This window comes from Poeciliopsis prolifica, unplaced genomic scaffold, assembly GCF_027474105.1.
Source record: "Poeciliopsis prolifica strain line A6 unplaced genomic scaffold, Auburn_PproV2 SCAFFOLD002, whole genome shotgun sequence".
In the NCBI taxonomy this organism is placed as follows: domain Eukaryota; kingdom Metazoa; phylum Chordata; class Actinopteri; order Cyprinodontiformes; family Poeciliidae; genus Poeciliopsis; species Poeciliopsis prolifica.
In genome coordinates this window covers 3,270,808-3,286,932 of record NW_026562377.1, presented here as the reverse complement: position 1 = coordinate 3,286,932, position 16,125 = coordinate 3,270,808, and the positions used below count along the sequence as shown (strand labels likewise).

Here is a 16,125-nt window from a genome sequence, read left to right as displayed (position 1 = left end):
GGGCTCCTGCAAAAGGGCGACAGCAGCGCTATAGAAACGGCGAGATTATCTCAAGTTCTGCTTGTGTTCGACAACAATCTCCTCTACGCTCCATATGCATGAACCAGAAGCCTTTCTTCTCAATAAACCAAACTTTAACGTTTGGGAGAAAACTACGACTCCATGTCACCAAAACAACACCAGGCTCAAAGTGAAACATGTGGGGCTAATTGTCTCAGCTGGAACAGATGTTTTTATAAATGGTTTGAAAATAACAACGTGGCTTTTACCCAAAACATTTAGGTATCTGCTGGAAAGATGGAGATTGAGAGAGATTTTGTCCAAGCATGCATTCAAATGAACAAAAAATTCATTTATATGGAGGAATTTCAGAAATAAATCTAACCCAAACAATCTAAATGACAAGATACTTCAACAGTAAAACTAGATTTTTTTTTTATGTGACACATTTCTCAAACAGATCAAATAGCTTCAGTTAAACAAAAGATGAAATAAAAAATGGAAACATTTTTGAAATTCTCTCTTTTTCTGAGACTGAAAGCAGCAATATCATTGGTCAACTCAGAGGTGGAGGAGATTACATCGTCTACCCACTAAAGTAAATTTGAAGGAAATATTAGTTAAAACAGTAAAAGACTTCCTTTGGCTCAAATAATTACAACACACAATTCACTATTTTCCTGAAAACAGTAAAAATATGTTGGCTGCAGCCCAGTGGTCCACGCATAATTAAGCAATACTCTAATTTTAATTTGAGTTATAAAGCTCAATAAAGAATTTATTAGTCATAAAGTTGCAGGGTGTATTAATTTTATACCTCGTTTCTTTATAGTTTATATTTCAAACCAAAAGACCTTTTTGAATTTGGTGACCAGAAACACATAGCAGCTTTTTTATTCTGCAAAATTTTCATTTTTAGCACAATTTGTCAAGAATAACACAAATATATTTAGCAAATCAAATTACTGATAAGTAAGCATCAATATATTTCAAATATTTATCTAGTATTTCTGATGGTTTTCTGGCTTATAACGTCTTAAAAGCAAAAATGTTCCTTCTTAAAAAAGCAGAAATACCAAAACTAAAGATGTTGTACTGTCTCACAAGGACAGTAAATCATAAAATGCCACAGGCGAAATGGCTATTTTCTGAGTGCTGTAGTAAACATTATGTTGGACAAATCGCATGGATGAAAAAGGTGCGGTAAGCAGCAGGGATAACTGCAGAATTAAGAGAATTGTGAAGCAAAGCTCAAGAGTTTGGGGAAATTGTGCCGCCAGACACAGGTGTATCCAGATAAACGGTTAAAACAACCGGGGCTGTTTTAAACAGTTATTTTAGTCATCTATCGTTTATTCTGACGATTGAGGAATTGAATAAAATAGATAAACTATTGGTAAATGCTGCCATAACAGTTGCCTTATCAGAAGCCCAAATTTTTATATTTGTGCATCCCTAAAAATCACATTTCTGTTATTTAGAAAATGAACCTCTAACATTAATAGTTCACCTTTATAAAAAAAATATATGAAATTCTGCTCAACGTAATAAAGCAGGAGGCTCAGTACGATGCAGTTTTAGATTATGTATTCATGTTGCATCAATTTAATAGACAAGCTCTCACTTTGTCCTGCCATTTATAGCTCTTATCTCCACATTAACAGAATTTGGCTCCTTCGTCTCAATGAAAAAACACATCTGCCAGCCATGTACCGCCACCCATTTGTTGTGACCAGCATGGAGGTAAATTTATGTTTAAATTAGTCTGTAATGCTAAGCTCATCTCAGCTGTTACAGCCAGCTGTGTTCTGCGAGTCTCTGCTCCACATATCTACATTCACCTCCACATTCGAACCAGCCACCAGGCAGCATCTCCAGGAGAAAGCTCGTCATACTCCATGCATCGCGTCAGTAATTTTAGATTATTGGTTCCCCGAAGAGCAATAAAACCCCAGATATTTCCATCTGACCATGAAATCTTCCCGAATGCCCCGACCAAACTCGAATGTTATGCTGCTAGCCCTTAGCAGCACTGAGATCGAAGTGCAACACAAATAATCACCCGGCCCGTGTGGTTCTTCTTCTTGATTCTTATACACAGGTGGGGGAAAAAATCCAAGTAGAGTTACAGCCACCTACTGTTATGGAGTGTTGGCTGTTTCTTATATAGCATCACATTTACCAGTATTATCCTTTTGTATTTTAAAAAGTGTTTAAGTCCTTTATGTGCAAATTTCAGTCCTGCCATTACTCCTTCTACCATCTTTTGAATTTTATAGATCTTCCTTTTCTCTCTTTTATAAACACAGTGTGGTTCATGAAGCTTCCAGCCAGATAATTTTCCTTTAAGGATTTTAATAATCAAGATACTCGATTCATCCAAGGAATCGTTACAGCCCCAGTTGCATCTACTTGAGTTAATCTTTAGTTGAAAGCCACAATTATCAAAAGTTTATCAATATATCAAAAATGTCTCTGTAGTATAAGACTTTATTTGAATTTGTGAAATATGATGCACCAGTAACGTGGCTTGAAATTGTAAGACGCATAAAACTGCCTATGTAAGACATAAGATATGTAAGGGAGAAAACATAAAGAGCATCAGAGGGTGCTTTTTATGCCAACAGAGTCCAATAAGTGTATACCTCAGCTCATTAGGCACCTACTTACCATGAAAAGGCCACTGTGACCACAAAACAATCCACCACCCACACTGTGCCTACAGTAATTGTCTCACCTCTCTGGCTAAAACCACCTACCTTCTTGTTTTGCCACGCCAACAAATACAAACTCCAGCAAACACACACACACACTGGGGGATGCAAATGGCATTCTGTTTAATCAAAATAAAGCTGCCCTTCCACACATTTACATGCCTCATAATAGGTGAGACTAGGCACCGGGCCCGTTGTTACACGCACCATTAAAACACAGCAGTGGACTAATCTAGCACTTCCATAAGCAACAGCAGAGGCAGCAGCAGCAGAAGGCAACATGGGAGTGGATGCTGTCAGGGAATGCAGCAGAAAAGAGCAGGAGAGGAAATCAAACTATGCAACGAGCAAATAGTCATTTGGTGAAAACTAGAAAAGGTCAGAGGATTGTACAAGAACTAGGAAACATTGGTGATGTTTGAGCAAAAGGGAGAAACTGATGATACTTGGTCAGGAGTAAATGTGGTTCTATAAGAGGATCATTTGGACTTCAGCACTTTGAGTGGAGAAGGAACAAGGAGTTCATGCTTGAGAAGCAGGCTGAAGAAACAGTTTTTGATATTATAGCATTAGGAGAGCCTCTGAGGCGAAGAGTAATGCTGAGAGAAACAACAGAAGAAACAAGCTGACCCTGTCTGAGGACATAAAGGGTGAGCAGATGTGGAGTGGCGCAAAGAAAAGAAAAAGACAGAAAGAAAGAAATGAGAGGAAGATGAAACACTGGCAGAAAAGTAAAACAAAAAAGTTGCAGCAGGAGATGTTTGTTGGAGACGAAACAGCAGAAACCTTGCTTGGCAGGGAGCAGCAGCAGCACAAAACAACAGCGGCAAGAGAAGCAGAAGCAGCAGGAGCTACAGAACGAGATGCTCTGAAAATAACAGGAGATTAGAGTTGGAGGGGCACGCAACATAAGAGGCAGAAGGTGATGTTTGGAAAGGAGCTGGCGGGGAGATGACGCTTCTGGGAACAGCAGGTGGAGAAAGAGGTGATGCTGGAGAGGGGAAGCAGTGGGGGAGGTAGTAGCATGGGGGCCACCAAGCACCTGTGAGCTATAATTATGATTCACTTTGCTGCTCCAGCAGGCTGTGTGATAGCAGAGCTGTGACGGTGTACTCAGGAGAGAGGAAACATGGGGATGTTTGAAACTAAACAGCACACACCATTATCATAAACTGCATTCACATCACGCATGCAGGAGGACTGCGTGCAACATGACCTGTAAAAATCACACAAATGCACTGAAGAATGTTAAAAGTGGATAGAGGAAATTACAGTTGGCTGCAAATATTGAACATAAAATACTAGATATGTAGTGATAACCAACAAAACGCAATAATCCAATTAGATGGTTGAAAACTTAATGAGAAAAGTCCAACAGTAGTACATCAATATCCCAAAACTATTTCTTTGGAAACGCAACACGAATTTCAACCAATTCCTTAAACCAGCTTAGTCGGCATCTTTTAAGTCCCCAGCTTTAACATCTATTAGCGCGTTAATTAACTCCAGGTTTTACCCCGCATCAGTTCTACATCAACAAATGCCCACCTACCTTCCACTGCGCACACAAGAGTAATCACACATAGAAGCAGCGCAACCCAAGTGGCCAAGATCCCTCCACGCCTGTCCGCTCCCATCATCCGGCCGGCTGAGAATAAAATAGAGAAATCCCAGAGAGACACGCTGTATTCCTCCGGTGAGCAGTCACATCTCAGTCCTCAGCTCGCTGCGCACAGGAACAAGCAGCAGAGTCAGTGGAGACAGAGAGGAGATAAACTGCTGTTGGATCCGTCTCTCCCTCCGCTCAGACAGTTTTCTCCGACACCTTCCTGCCCAATCAGGAGAGAGGATGTCTGCTTGAAAACCAATAACCCAGTCTTTCCCAACCTGACCCGAGCTGCGTGTCCAATGGTCAGGTTCCCCCCACACCGCCCCGGGACCTCGGTGGAAGTGGCTAAACAGCGACACTTAGTGGCGAAACGCAAGTTTTCCAAAAGCGCACAGTGCCTGTCTGGAGTCCTCTTGATTTTAAGATTCATCTCAAATGTTCTGAGTTCATAAGGGGAAAAAACTTTTGAAAATAAAATGGACTTTTGGATTTCAGAAATTTTCGAAATTTTCTAGAAAATTTGAGTTTTTTTTTACTTTGATCATAGCGTTTTCCTTGTTTTTTTCTAGAAAATGTTTGAATCTCATAATTTTTTTGCAGAAAAATTATAATTTGTCTCAAATAAATAGGACTATATAATTTTGTTTTGAATATTTTGCAATTTTAGGAAATAAAATACCTTAAAGCTATGATGGACTTTTGTACTCCAGCCCCATGGTGAATGCAACATTTTGTATTTTCCCCTGCAGTTATAGCTGAACATGTTGAAAAGCCTTTGCAATTCTAGAAACTGACATTTTTGTCCATTCATCTGTAAAATAGCTCATGCTTTTTCAAGTTGCTTTGAGAAAATCTGCAAACAGCAATAATCACGTCTTCTCACACATTCTCATTTGGCTCTGCACTGGACTTTGACAAGACTCTTCAAATCCCTCAGTATCCTTTGAGCAAAGCCATTCCTCTATAGCCTTAAATATAACTACAGATTTCATGTTAGTGAAAAAAAATGTTATGTCATAAACTCTACAAAACATCTGTGGCTTGGTCAGAAATAAGTTACAATACTGCAATACAGAAACACCAAATACTCATGAAAAAACTTTAGATCATAATTCCAGTTTTAATTAAAAAAAAAAAAAAGAACGAAAGATTAGCAAAACTTATCACACACAAAAAAGAATAACAGGGAGCCAGAGCAAAACAAAAGCAGGAATCCAGGGAACTGATGGGGAAATAAACGGAGAAACCAGTAAGGAGCGATTGATAACAAGGAACATGAATTTAACAAATAACTAGACATAATCAGCATAATATTATGTTCATGTTGTAGTTATGCTCTTGTGTGGATCTATCAAGTGAATTTCCAAATTTCATTAAAGTTTATGTTTGTAACCTTTTAAATGTGGAACAGTTCAAAGAGTGTGATACTTCTGCAAGGTTCTGCAGGCAGTGGACAAAACTGGATTGCTATATTTTTATGTGATCAATATTTGCAACATTTATGACAAAACTTTGTCTGGATGATTCTGCAACAGGATGTATTTGAAGTTTGTTATTTCAGTGTTTTGTGTCTTTGTCTCCCAGTTACTGCAGCTTAAAATGAGTCTTTTCAAATGATCAAAATACAAAAATATACAACAAAGAAAAAACATTTTACAAAAATGGAAGAAAATTGCTGTGACTAGAGAAATGATGTCTGCAAAATAAACATAAAAAACTGCAGAAACGTGACTTTCATTGTGTTTTTGTAGAGGCAACATGTCTTAAACATCCATTTCTCTCTGCTTTGTTAATGTTATAATTCAGTGAATATTACTGTCCCTTCTCTGCAAACCCTGGAGGAATATGAGGGATTATTTTTACTGACATTGTGCTTACCTGGGAGGTTCGCAGCTGTTCCGTTCGGTGACTAATCTTCTTTCTCCCTGGAGTTTTGGTCACTACTTTAACTGCTGAACGAAATTGTCTTATTTTCAAAACAATGTCTGCTTCTTGCATATAGAGAAAAGAAAGCCTTACGAGAAACACATTAATGTTTTGCACTCTAATTTATTGCATTTTTAAATTTTAGCAAGTTAAGAGTGGAGACCCAGAGGTTAATTTGCTTTAAAAAAAAACAACAACAACAACAACAACTTGGATGTGTTAAGAGAAAAAGCCATGACTATATTCTTACATGTGACCATGGACTGCAGGGGAGGAAGGGGATTAGGTTAATAACACCTGCACAGGTGTTTTTACTTACGTTTACTTCCTTCCTCCCAGGACCACATTGAGTGACATTTCCCTAAATACCCTCCTAGCACCTTTTAGAAGGGGAACAATTTCTATTATTCTCCCTGGCACAAGCTTATCCTGAACATGGGTCTAATCTGCAGGCGTGGAAACATCGGTGCCACTTCCTGTGCCGCTTCAAACTCCCACCTGATGGAAACAAATGCATTCAGTTTGGAACATGAGACCTTCAGATGAACTTGGGCATGATGTTTTAATACACTGTGGGCTAACCATATTGCTTTAAAAGGTTTTATATGTGGCCACACAGATTACATGTGCATTTGTGGGTGAGTTGTGTTTTTAAAAGCTGTGTGTAAAGGGACTATGTGGTCCTAATGTGTTTGTCAATTAAACTGTAAGAAAACTGTGCAAACACAACAATCCCTATGGTGACGACAGTTGCAGCATGAAGATTATTGTAGAGCAATTCAGTCGTCATGTCTTCGATGTTTGTTGCCTCCCGATTCTTTCACAGTTCACGTGTTTGCTTGTGTTTTCAATAAAAAGCAACCTGTGCCAGTGAGTTCATATCTTTAAAATGTGCTGCTGCAGGAAGTTAAAATGTCCTCACAGCCTCCAATGTTCCCCCAAAAATCAATAAAAGATCTGCTGGCTGCCACATGAGCAGAGCAATAACATTTAAAGTGTCTCCAGCAGCATTAAGGTTGCTCTTTTAAACTGTGCTGCAGGAGTTTCTTAGCTGTTTTAAGGAGTAACTCTGGCCTGCGGGGTTCGGGTCGGCTAAACGCTGCGATGAGAACTGATCGATTCTCTTCACACCAAGAAAAAAATACATCTTCTCAATAACGTCCTTCTGTGTCACTATAAAACACGCGTTTAACTTTCAAGCCCCTCATAATCTGTTCAAACACGTTTCAGATCAGATGGGATTACCACAAATATTTATTTTTTCTTAGAGTTTTCCATAATTTCCCTTTATTTAGCTCTATTCATCATTCTTGCTTCTGCTGAAGTGAAAAATCTTCAGGAGAGACAATTTTGTCTCATTTAATCTGATCATAGATGATTGTTTTTACATTTTTTCCCCCTCAAATTCATTAATTTACATAAATTTTTAATATTCGTATGACAGTACATGTAATATTTTTGTGATCTCCTCAGTCATCTACTTGAACATCTACTTTAGTCTAACTCCTTTACACTGTTTTTTTTTTTGTTACATTAATTATGTTTCTCTGTTTTGAGACTTTGACCATTTTGAAACTGTAAAGAAATATACCTAATATCGGCCATAGCAGTAGTATTGGTTCATACTGGTTGATTCCCATTAAAAGGCTATAAAATTGTTTCTAATTAGCAGCACAATTCAATGGGCTAACATAACTTTCCCTATGAGTGTGAAATAATTAGGATCTTTATGTTGACACATTAAACGGATAAAAACTAAAACAAAACTAAACAGGCCTTAAAGGGCCGGATTTACAAGGATGGGGGCCCCTGGGCTGGAGTCAGTTTTGGTCCCCTGTCCACTGAAGAAAAATAATAATTTTACTAATCCAAATTACAATACAGTAAATTAGAAATTAGAGTAGCTTCATATGTCCTATAGGCAGTTGCTCCATGTTATTCACAGAAAAATAAATACATTTATTTTAGCTTCATAAGTTTCAATACTTGAGAATTGTTTATGTTCTTTAAAAATCAAAAAATATGCATACAGGTCACCTGACATGGACCTACTGGTTTTACAATTGTTGCTAAATGCACATTTGTTAAAGAAAAAAAAAAAAAGGGAAAAAAGTTACAGTCATATATTTACAATTTGTGAAATATTCAAAACAACTCTTACACTTAGTGGCTATTTAACACACTTCGAGCAACATCACAAGATCTTTGCTATGAGTATTTATTTAAATCTTCAGCATTGTAATATTTTTCAGCTGAAAACTAAATATGTCATTCAAAGCAACAAAACTCCTGCCGCCCTTGAGGAGACGCCGCTTTGTGCAGCTGCTCAGCAAACCACTCAAAATCCAAAGCAAAGAGTTTGCTAACAAACTTAGAACAGACCAGCAGTAACGTGCACAAAACAAACCAAAGTGATTTATAATGGACAAACTTCCAAAACAATCCAAAGAATAATCGAGTGACACTCTCATCTGCTACAATCAACCAGAGTTTAATGGATGAAAGGTGTGATTAAATACACTGATGATTAAAAACCCACCTAATACAGAGTCCCACACTGCATAAGTATGTGTGTATTTAACGCTGCTGCTATTTGTTTAAATTAACAAGTCTGTAAAAGGAAAGTAGTGTAGACTTTAAAAGAAGGCATGCCAAGGTAAATAATATCAACAGTCAAATGTAGAAAGAATTTTGCAAAAATTCTGTATATACACAAACCCAGGCAGCTTGAAGAACTGGAAAATCTTTTCTTTTGTTGTGACAAATTGGTTTCATAACAACAAATCATTACAAAACCTCAGTGTACCTGTGTACAGTGATGTGTGCAGTGTATTAAGCTTTGGTTTGATGTACGAGTTAATCAGATGAGTTAAGTACCTCTGAATGCATTCATTAAGAAATCTTCTCCTGCAGCAGACATACAGTAGCTTTTCTTCTTTTGCTTGTTTGTTCAATCGTTACGTTTTCTTTAGTGGTAATTGGAAACAGGATACTTCGAAATCCCTCGCCCTCAATAAGCAATTTTAAGAAAATGTGTGTGCTCTTGCTCATTGGAGGCTTCGATGAGGCCATTCCTTTATTTACAAAGGTAATAAGCCGTTTAAAAACTGGACATTTCATTTCCGGCTTTGACGTAAAAGTAAGGTAAACTGATGCAATCACAAAAACTCAGGCATTTCAAGAGTGCGATGACTTCTCTGCATTGTTTTTGACTGAATGGACCACTTGTCAACATCACAGATAATGTGGATTTCATTGTCAGTAGAGTATTATGTTGTACATTCATGGCTCAGTATGGTGCCAGGTTTTAAGGTAATGTACACAAACATTTACAGCGTACATGGTTTGCTTAAGTCAAACAAACTTGAATAACATTTTTAAAAAATCCTTGGTGAATGCACCACAGATAAGGTCACCTGCTGGCTGGAAACTGGAGCTACAGACATCTTCTTCATCATTGTTACTGTCTTCTTTCAAACATCCTCATCAAAAGATCCACTGACCTCACACTAATTCACATTCAAACTAAAACACATCGAAGCGCAGCAAAGTAAAGACTAAGGTCAATTTTTATTCCTTTAAGTCAAGGAAAATGTTCATCCATTCAACAAAATGTCTTTTTGGCAAAGTTTCATTCCACTTTTCCTCCCATTCAACCCCATTTCCCATGGTTCAGTCCTCAGGCCCCTCCATACAAAGCAGTGAAGGCGGTCCATCATCGCTGGAGCAGCAGGACGGTGAATGGGAGCAGCAGCTGGAGGTTGCAGACGGCGATGCGGGGCGTGGGCGCTCCTCCGACGGGTTTGGTCTCCGGCGCGTAGGCATAAAGTCCCGGCCTGTTCCGAGCACACTGACCGCTCAAACACATCCCGCTTCCAGAGCCGCTGATATCCTCACCTGCAGAGTTATCGAGGGAAATTTAAATAACTTGCATCTATTTTTACAATGCAGCCGTGAAGGAGTCAATTTGACTCCTGGAGAGCGTTCAGCCTCGAGTAAATTGAACTTTCTTTGGCTCAGACTTCATGACTTTTCCTAAAACGACTCGCTTTAACAACTCTAAAGTGTAGGACATTTGTCACATGAAATGTCCTGCTGGGAGAAGTTATTTTTACACTTTATAAACTGCATCTGGAAATTGCTATGGCAACTGTAATTTAGTGCAAGCGAGTTACAGGAATCATGACTGACCACATAAACAGAACAAATATTTGCTCTGTTTGTTTACTGGTGGACTAATGGAGAATTGGAAAAAAAATTAAATAGCAATTGGATTGTAAAGTACACGGCTTTTTATTCTGGAGGAATCCAAACAAGTGAAATCAGTGATTAATATTAGATAATAACACTTTACCATTGTTTTTGCTTTTAAACCTTGTGCTTTTTTTTTTTACCAGACATAATTTAATCTATGAGCTCTCCAGATAATTATGCACTTAGTAAGTCTTCAACATGACATAATCTGTTCCATAAAGTGCAATACACAAATAAAGTAATCAATAGTAGAGTAAATGAACTTGTGATTTTTAAAAAAAGAATTTCTAAAGAAATTTAAAACTTTCTATTCAGGTTACAACAGCTGCCACTTGTTTTTCAGTCTAGGCTGATTTATTTGAACCGTTGATAACCATTTTTTTGTTCTCTTTCTTGCATATTTGCAAGATTTGATGTCATTTTAGAGAAAATATATTTCCCATAACTACTAGTTCCTGTTTAACTGTTACCCGCTCTTGTGTTGTGTCAGCAGAAATGTAGAAAATGTTGAAAATATAAGAGAAACATTTTGAAAGGCTCTTACTTGCATCCTGGAAGTCCACATCATTGCCTTCCAGTGCATCTTTTAGTCTGTTGCTCATTATTTTCAGTTCCATGATCTGCTGCCGGATTTTCATGATGGGTTTTGTGATGTCGAGATCCACTTCTGGGTTGTTGATCTGATTGGCCAAACCGTCGCCCATCACCCCTGGAAGGTACCTGATAGGAGCAGAATGCAGCTAGTGTGCCGAGTTGAAGGTGAGACGCTTTACATGCAACATCCTGTTCTTTGAATTTGGGTTTTCATGACATTTTACTGCAAATCTGCCTAGTTTGCACAAAACATCAGCCAATGAACACAATACGTCTGTGGTATTGAGGTGAAGATCTAATCATTTCTCATATAATTCTTAATTCTTTTCTTATCTCTAGCTTGTTGTGAATGCAAAACAATCCTGCAAAACTCCAGTAACTGCAGGTCAGGGAGAAACATGGCTGGTTTTAAATAACTAAGAATAATCAGCAAACCCATACTTTTCATCAGTCGGCAACAGATATGGACTGCTGCTAGAGGGCCAGGTGGATTTAAAAAGTCATGTGAAGCAATTTTAACATAATGCAACAAGAAATGATTCAGCAACTTGTATTTAAAAATTTTGAAACCACTTTTAGGCTTTAACAATGTCACTTTAGTTACTTCATTTTATTCCTAATTGGAGAAAAATTTTAAAGTTCTTATAAAATCCACCAGAGGGAGCTGTAGATCTGTAAACAGTTCGTCACACTGATAGTTCACACTCACACAAAATCCATCCATCCTTCAGCTGTCACACCCAGTCACTGATTCATGTATATTTCATGGTTCCTCACGTTATTCAGATAAGGAAGACACGTTTAAATGGACGTGTTTTGGCTGCAGTCCAAGCACTTTGCACACAAGCAGATGCTGAGTGTGGGTGAATAATGCACATATAAGCACAGCGTCACTTTACTCTGTAATCCATTTACTCGTGAACTTTGGGAGGTTTGCTTGTCTGTGTGCTTTTCGATGCTTCAGCTACAAAATCTGTGTGCAACAAACTGTTTTTTAAAACCATGGATGCAAATTTGTCTCAGTATAATTTTAAATTTGGCAGGATTGAGATTTAATGTTCTTGTATGTAAGTGCAGCAAATTGTTTCTAACATAACATAATAGGAGTTGTCTCTTCCTTTTCTGATTGGTTTTCTTCTCTTCAAATCTTTTTTTTTATGATGCGATTTAAATAATTTTTTTCCACACATGCAGAAAGACTGCAGACAAATATTGAAACCCTGGACTTTTGTTTCTGTAGAGCGTGCTACCGACTGCACCACTTTAATCCTTTTATTCAGAAAATGAATGCATTTGACGGAAATAAAACGAGACTCCATACAAAAGAGACTAATCTGTAAAACTAGGGAACACAAAGAATAACTCTTGACCAGTTTTATGAAACTAATTAAAGATGACTAGGTCCCATCTTTCTTTTGATTCGCTCTCACCTGGCTTTGGTCATCCCGTTCCAGCAGTTGTCCTGACTGTTGCTTTCAGCCGCCAGTTTGCCGCACAACGCCACCGGCAGCTGGACCCAGTACTGACGCATGTCCCTCAGTTTACTGGACAGATCCGACACCTGAGGCCAGAACAAAAGCAAAAACATTTTTATGAAAATCTCAGTTTAACTTTAAGATTCATTGAGAGTTTCTTGAGTTTCTCTGCACTTTCAGACACAAATTAAATGTAAATGTTGTTATGTGGCTAAATTCCAGTTTAATTCATTCAAAACTGGCTGTGAAATATCAGCTGTTTGTGTGTTGGAAGGAATTTCACTCTAATTAAAAAGACAAACAGCTGTTGAAGCAGATCATCTATAAAACAGATTCTAACTTCTGTTAAGTCTAATTAAGACATTTACATTGGTAGTTTTACAGTAACAGAACCCAAATTACTTCACACAAGTTCTAAATATCAACTATTCAAGAAGCAATTAGCTAAAATTACGCTACACAAACTAAATCAGGGATTTTTATCTTTTAAGTCTGCCCTGCCTGTTCGACATTTACATTCTGTAAATGTTGTTGCTGTTGCATTGTGCGTTTCTGACTAAAAATGTTGCAAATTCATAGTTTTGATGCATATTGCGACAAACATCAGACTCTTTAGCAAATCAAGCAGAAATTGTAACTGATTTATCGGTGAATCGCTGATTAATACACAATTCTCTTTGGAAATTTTATATTTTCCATTTCATATGTGTAACATTAGTGCAAATTAGTTACAAAAAATACAGAGAAATATGAAAGGATGGTATTAAAGTTGGCTTGGTCCAAAGCAGCCACAAAAAGGTGATTGATAACATTCAGCAGGATAATAATCCCAAAAAAATCCACTTAAAAAACAAAGACACAAAGTTCATCTTCTTCCTTATCTGTCAGTCTGATAGAAAACCTGTAGGAAATACACACACCTGTATTTCCAGTCTGAGCCCAGCCGTTGGGGACGGTTTGTATTCGAACGCAGTCAGCGAGCCGCTCTTCTTCTTCTGCTCGTGGCCGTTTGGAGGACCGGTTCCCGGTTCACCTGGGGAGCCGCATGTTTGGAAGACCTGCAGAAACGATTCCCAAGCTTTTACCATGTTTCGCAATTCACCGCTTCACTTTTTATTGTAATAGCATCGACAAAGCTGCAATATTTATCTAGTGTTTTGTTACAGCAGGCAACCAATTTTTATTATTTGTAATTAACAGGCAGTGAAGATGACTGACTGAGCGAGACAAAGCGTTCTTTAGTTCAATTCATACAGAATTAACTTTTCAACAGGATACATTTATCATTTACAGAGATAAAATAAAAACTTTCTTCTCTTTTTAACTTTATTTTTCCTCACAGAAGGTTTTGGAAACTGAGAATATGGATAAATGAAATATTTTGATTATATGAATTTCTTGCACAGAGGCAAATGCAGAAAGAGCGTTTCCAGTTAGGTGTAAGTATAAAATAGTCCACTAGATGTCACCACTGGAAAACATTTCAAATAGCTCTGAATATAATACCTATTTGAGAAAACTATTTTGAATTTAAATCAAAATATTTCATGTTTATTTGATTCAAGAATAACCCTTGAGACATAGCATCTCATTTATAAACAACAATAATTTAAATCATGAAAAATAAGAATAAAATATTTATACACAACATTTAAACAGAATGATTTCACGCTGTAAGATAAAATCTCTTACCTTTGCTGTAAATGTGTCCATGCTTTCCTGCAGATAGTGCACGGCTTCGTAGATCCGTATGGGGATGGAGGACAGAACCACGTCCAGGCTGGGTTCTGTGCTGAAGCTGGACGCTACTTGGATCATTGTGTCTGCAAGCAGAAACAAACGCAGAAACCAGAAACCACTGCTTTACATACACAACCTGTACAAACACTTTACAGCTAAACAGAAACCAAAGGGAATCAAAACACCAGCAATCTACCTACAGTTTAAATCAGAAATGTATTCACACAAAATAAATTGACATTTTGTCTTGTTTTAGGTCAATTAGAATTACTAATATTATCTCTGTTTGCTAAATGCCACAAGAATGAGAGAAATAAAATGTCAGATTATCTTTTTAATGTCTTCAGAGTCAGAAGTTTACATACATTTATTTTGGTAGCGCTGCCTTTGAACTGTGTGACTTAGATCAAACATTTTGCTTCTCATCAGACCCAGCTGGGTTTCTGACCCATTCCTCCTGAGCCGAACAGAACTGGTGGGAGTGGTTTTGTAGGCCGCCTCACTCTCACAACCTTTCGGATCTGCCTTCTTTATAGGATTGAGATCAGGGCTTTGTGGTGGCCACGTCAAAACATTGACTTTGTTGTCCGTAAGCCACTTTGTTACCAATTTAAAGCTCAGGTCATCTGAGCCTTTAACTCTCTGACTGATGTCTTTAGATGTTGCTTCCATATTTGCACATGATGCCGTTTATTTTATGAAGTGCAACAGTTGCTCTTGCAGCAAAAATGCTCCATTCATGATGTATGAGTTTAACCTTTTAACAATATTAGCTCTTTTTCAGTCTTGGCATATTGCAGTCTAACTGATTAAATCTCAAACAATAAGATGGGTTGAGGATCGGCGGGTGCGTCTTACCGATGAGCTCCTGCCACACCGGATCCAGGTCAGCCTGGTTGGCCAGGCAGCCCTTCATGACGTTTGAGCAGTAGTTGGAGCAGGGCTGGACCGAGGCCAGGCCGCGGCAGTGAGGGCAGTACACCAGTTTCATCAGGGCCTTGGTGCACTCCTCAGCGAGAGACACCTGGAATCAGACCCGTCAGAGGTTTGCTGAAAGCTTTTGATGCATTTTATTCCAAATGGTTTACTCCACAGTACCGAAGCATGACAAGAGAGGGCAGTATTTACACATCATTGCATGAGCAAAAAGGGTTTAAGGGCCAAAAAAATTGCCACTAAACTATTAGAATACAAATGGGGAAATTAAACATCTTTATTCAAGAAAACAATATAAATTGGCTTCCCATAAGAAAGATGTTACTCTTACTTCTTAGAAATCCTGCATAAAATATATCATGTAGAAACAAAATCATGAGTTTAAATGTGCACTGGCCATTCATTAAAGTTTCTAACTTCAGTCTCGTGAACAGACTCCTTCGTGTTTAATTTGGTCAATGTTGCATTACGGAGTGAGGTCATGAGGTTTGAGTTATATTAAGAGTCTGCAGTCACAGAGACAGCCGAACATGCAGGCTGGATGTGAACCGTGATGCCATAGAAAGTTTCAGCAGGTGGCAGAAATGTGTGCAATTCTTCACAGGAAGGAGAAAGGAATAATTCAAACCTTAAAAACACAGACAGATATTTTGCATTTAACTCTTACGCAGGATTGCAAAGAATGCATTTGCATCAAGTATATCGGGATTATAATCTTGACCTTTTTTAAATAAACTAGTAAAACTGCAACTCATTATTAAAGAAAATCGTATAAAAATCCCGATTACAAAAAATGATTTTTGATGAGAAACATAAAAGACGACACACTCTGCACTGCACACATGTGGGAGTTTGTGGATAATCTCAAAGATCTAAA

At 37.9% G+C, this 16,125-nt stretch overlaps 2 protein-coding genes across 2 annotated transcripts in view; both read right to left on the bottom strand.

Annotated features, from left to right (window-relative positions):
- The window catches only part of LOC129371674 (ephrin type-B receptor 1-like), a 97,630-nt gene extending 93,057 nt beyond the window's left edge, over window positions 1–4,573 (bottom strand). The window contains exon 1 of the mRNA XM_055048389.1: window positions 4,267–4,573. Within this exon, the coding sequence (XP_054904364.1) occupies window positions 4,267–4,354 (88 nt within the window). The 5' untranslated portion in view covers window positions 4,355–4,573. The remainder of the gene's footprint in view (window positions 1–4,266) is intronic.
- A 4,146-nt stretch (window positions 4,574–8,719) lies between these two features.
- LOC129371346 (glypican-1-like) overlaps window positions 8,720–16,125 on the bottom strand; it is a 48,764-nt gene continuing 41,358 nt past the window's right edge. The window contains exons 5-10 of the mRNA XM_055047913.1: window positions 15,171–15,336; window positions 14,265–14,395; window positions 13,493–13,630; window positions 12,528–12,658; window positions 11,048–11,223; window positions 8,720–10,146 (exon numbers count right to left, since the gene is read on the bottom strand). Coding sequence (XP_054903888.1) covers window positions 9,965–10,146; window positions 11,048–11,223; window positions 12,528–12,658; window positions 13,493–13,630; window positions 14,265–14,395; window positions 15,171–15,336 — 924 coding nt within the window. The 3' untranslated portion in view covers window positions 8,720–9,964. The remainder of the gene's footprint in view (window positions 10,147–11,047; window positions 11,224–12,527; window positions 12,659–13,492; window positions 13,631–14,264; window positions 14,396–15,170; window positions 15,337–16,125) is intronic.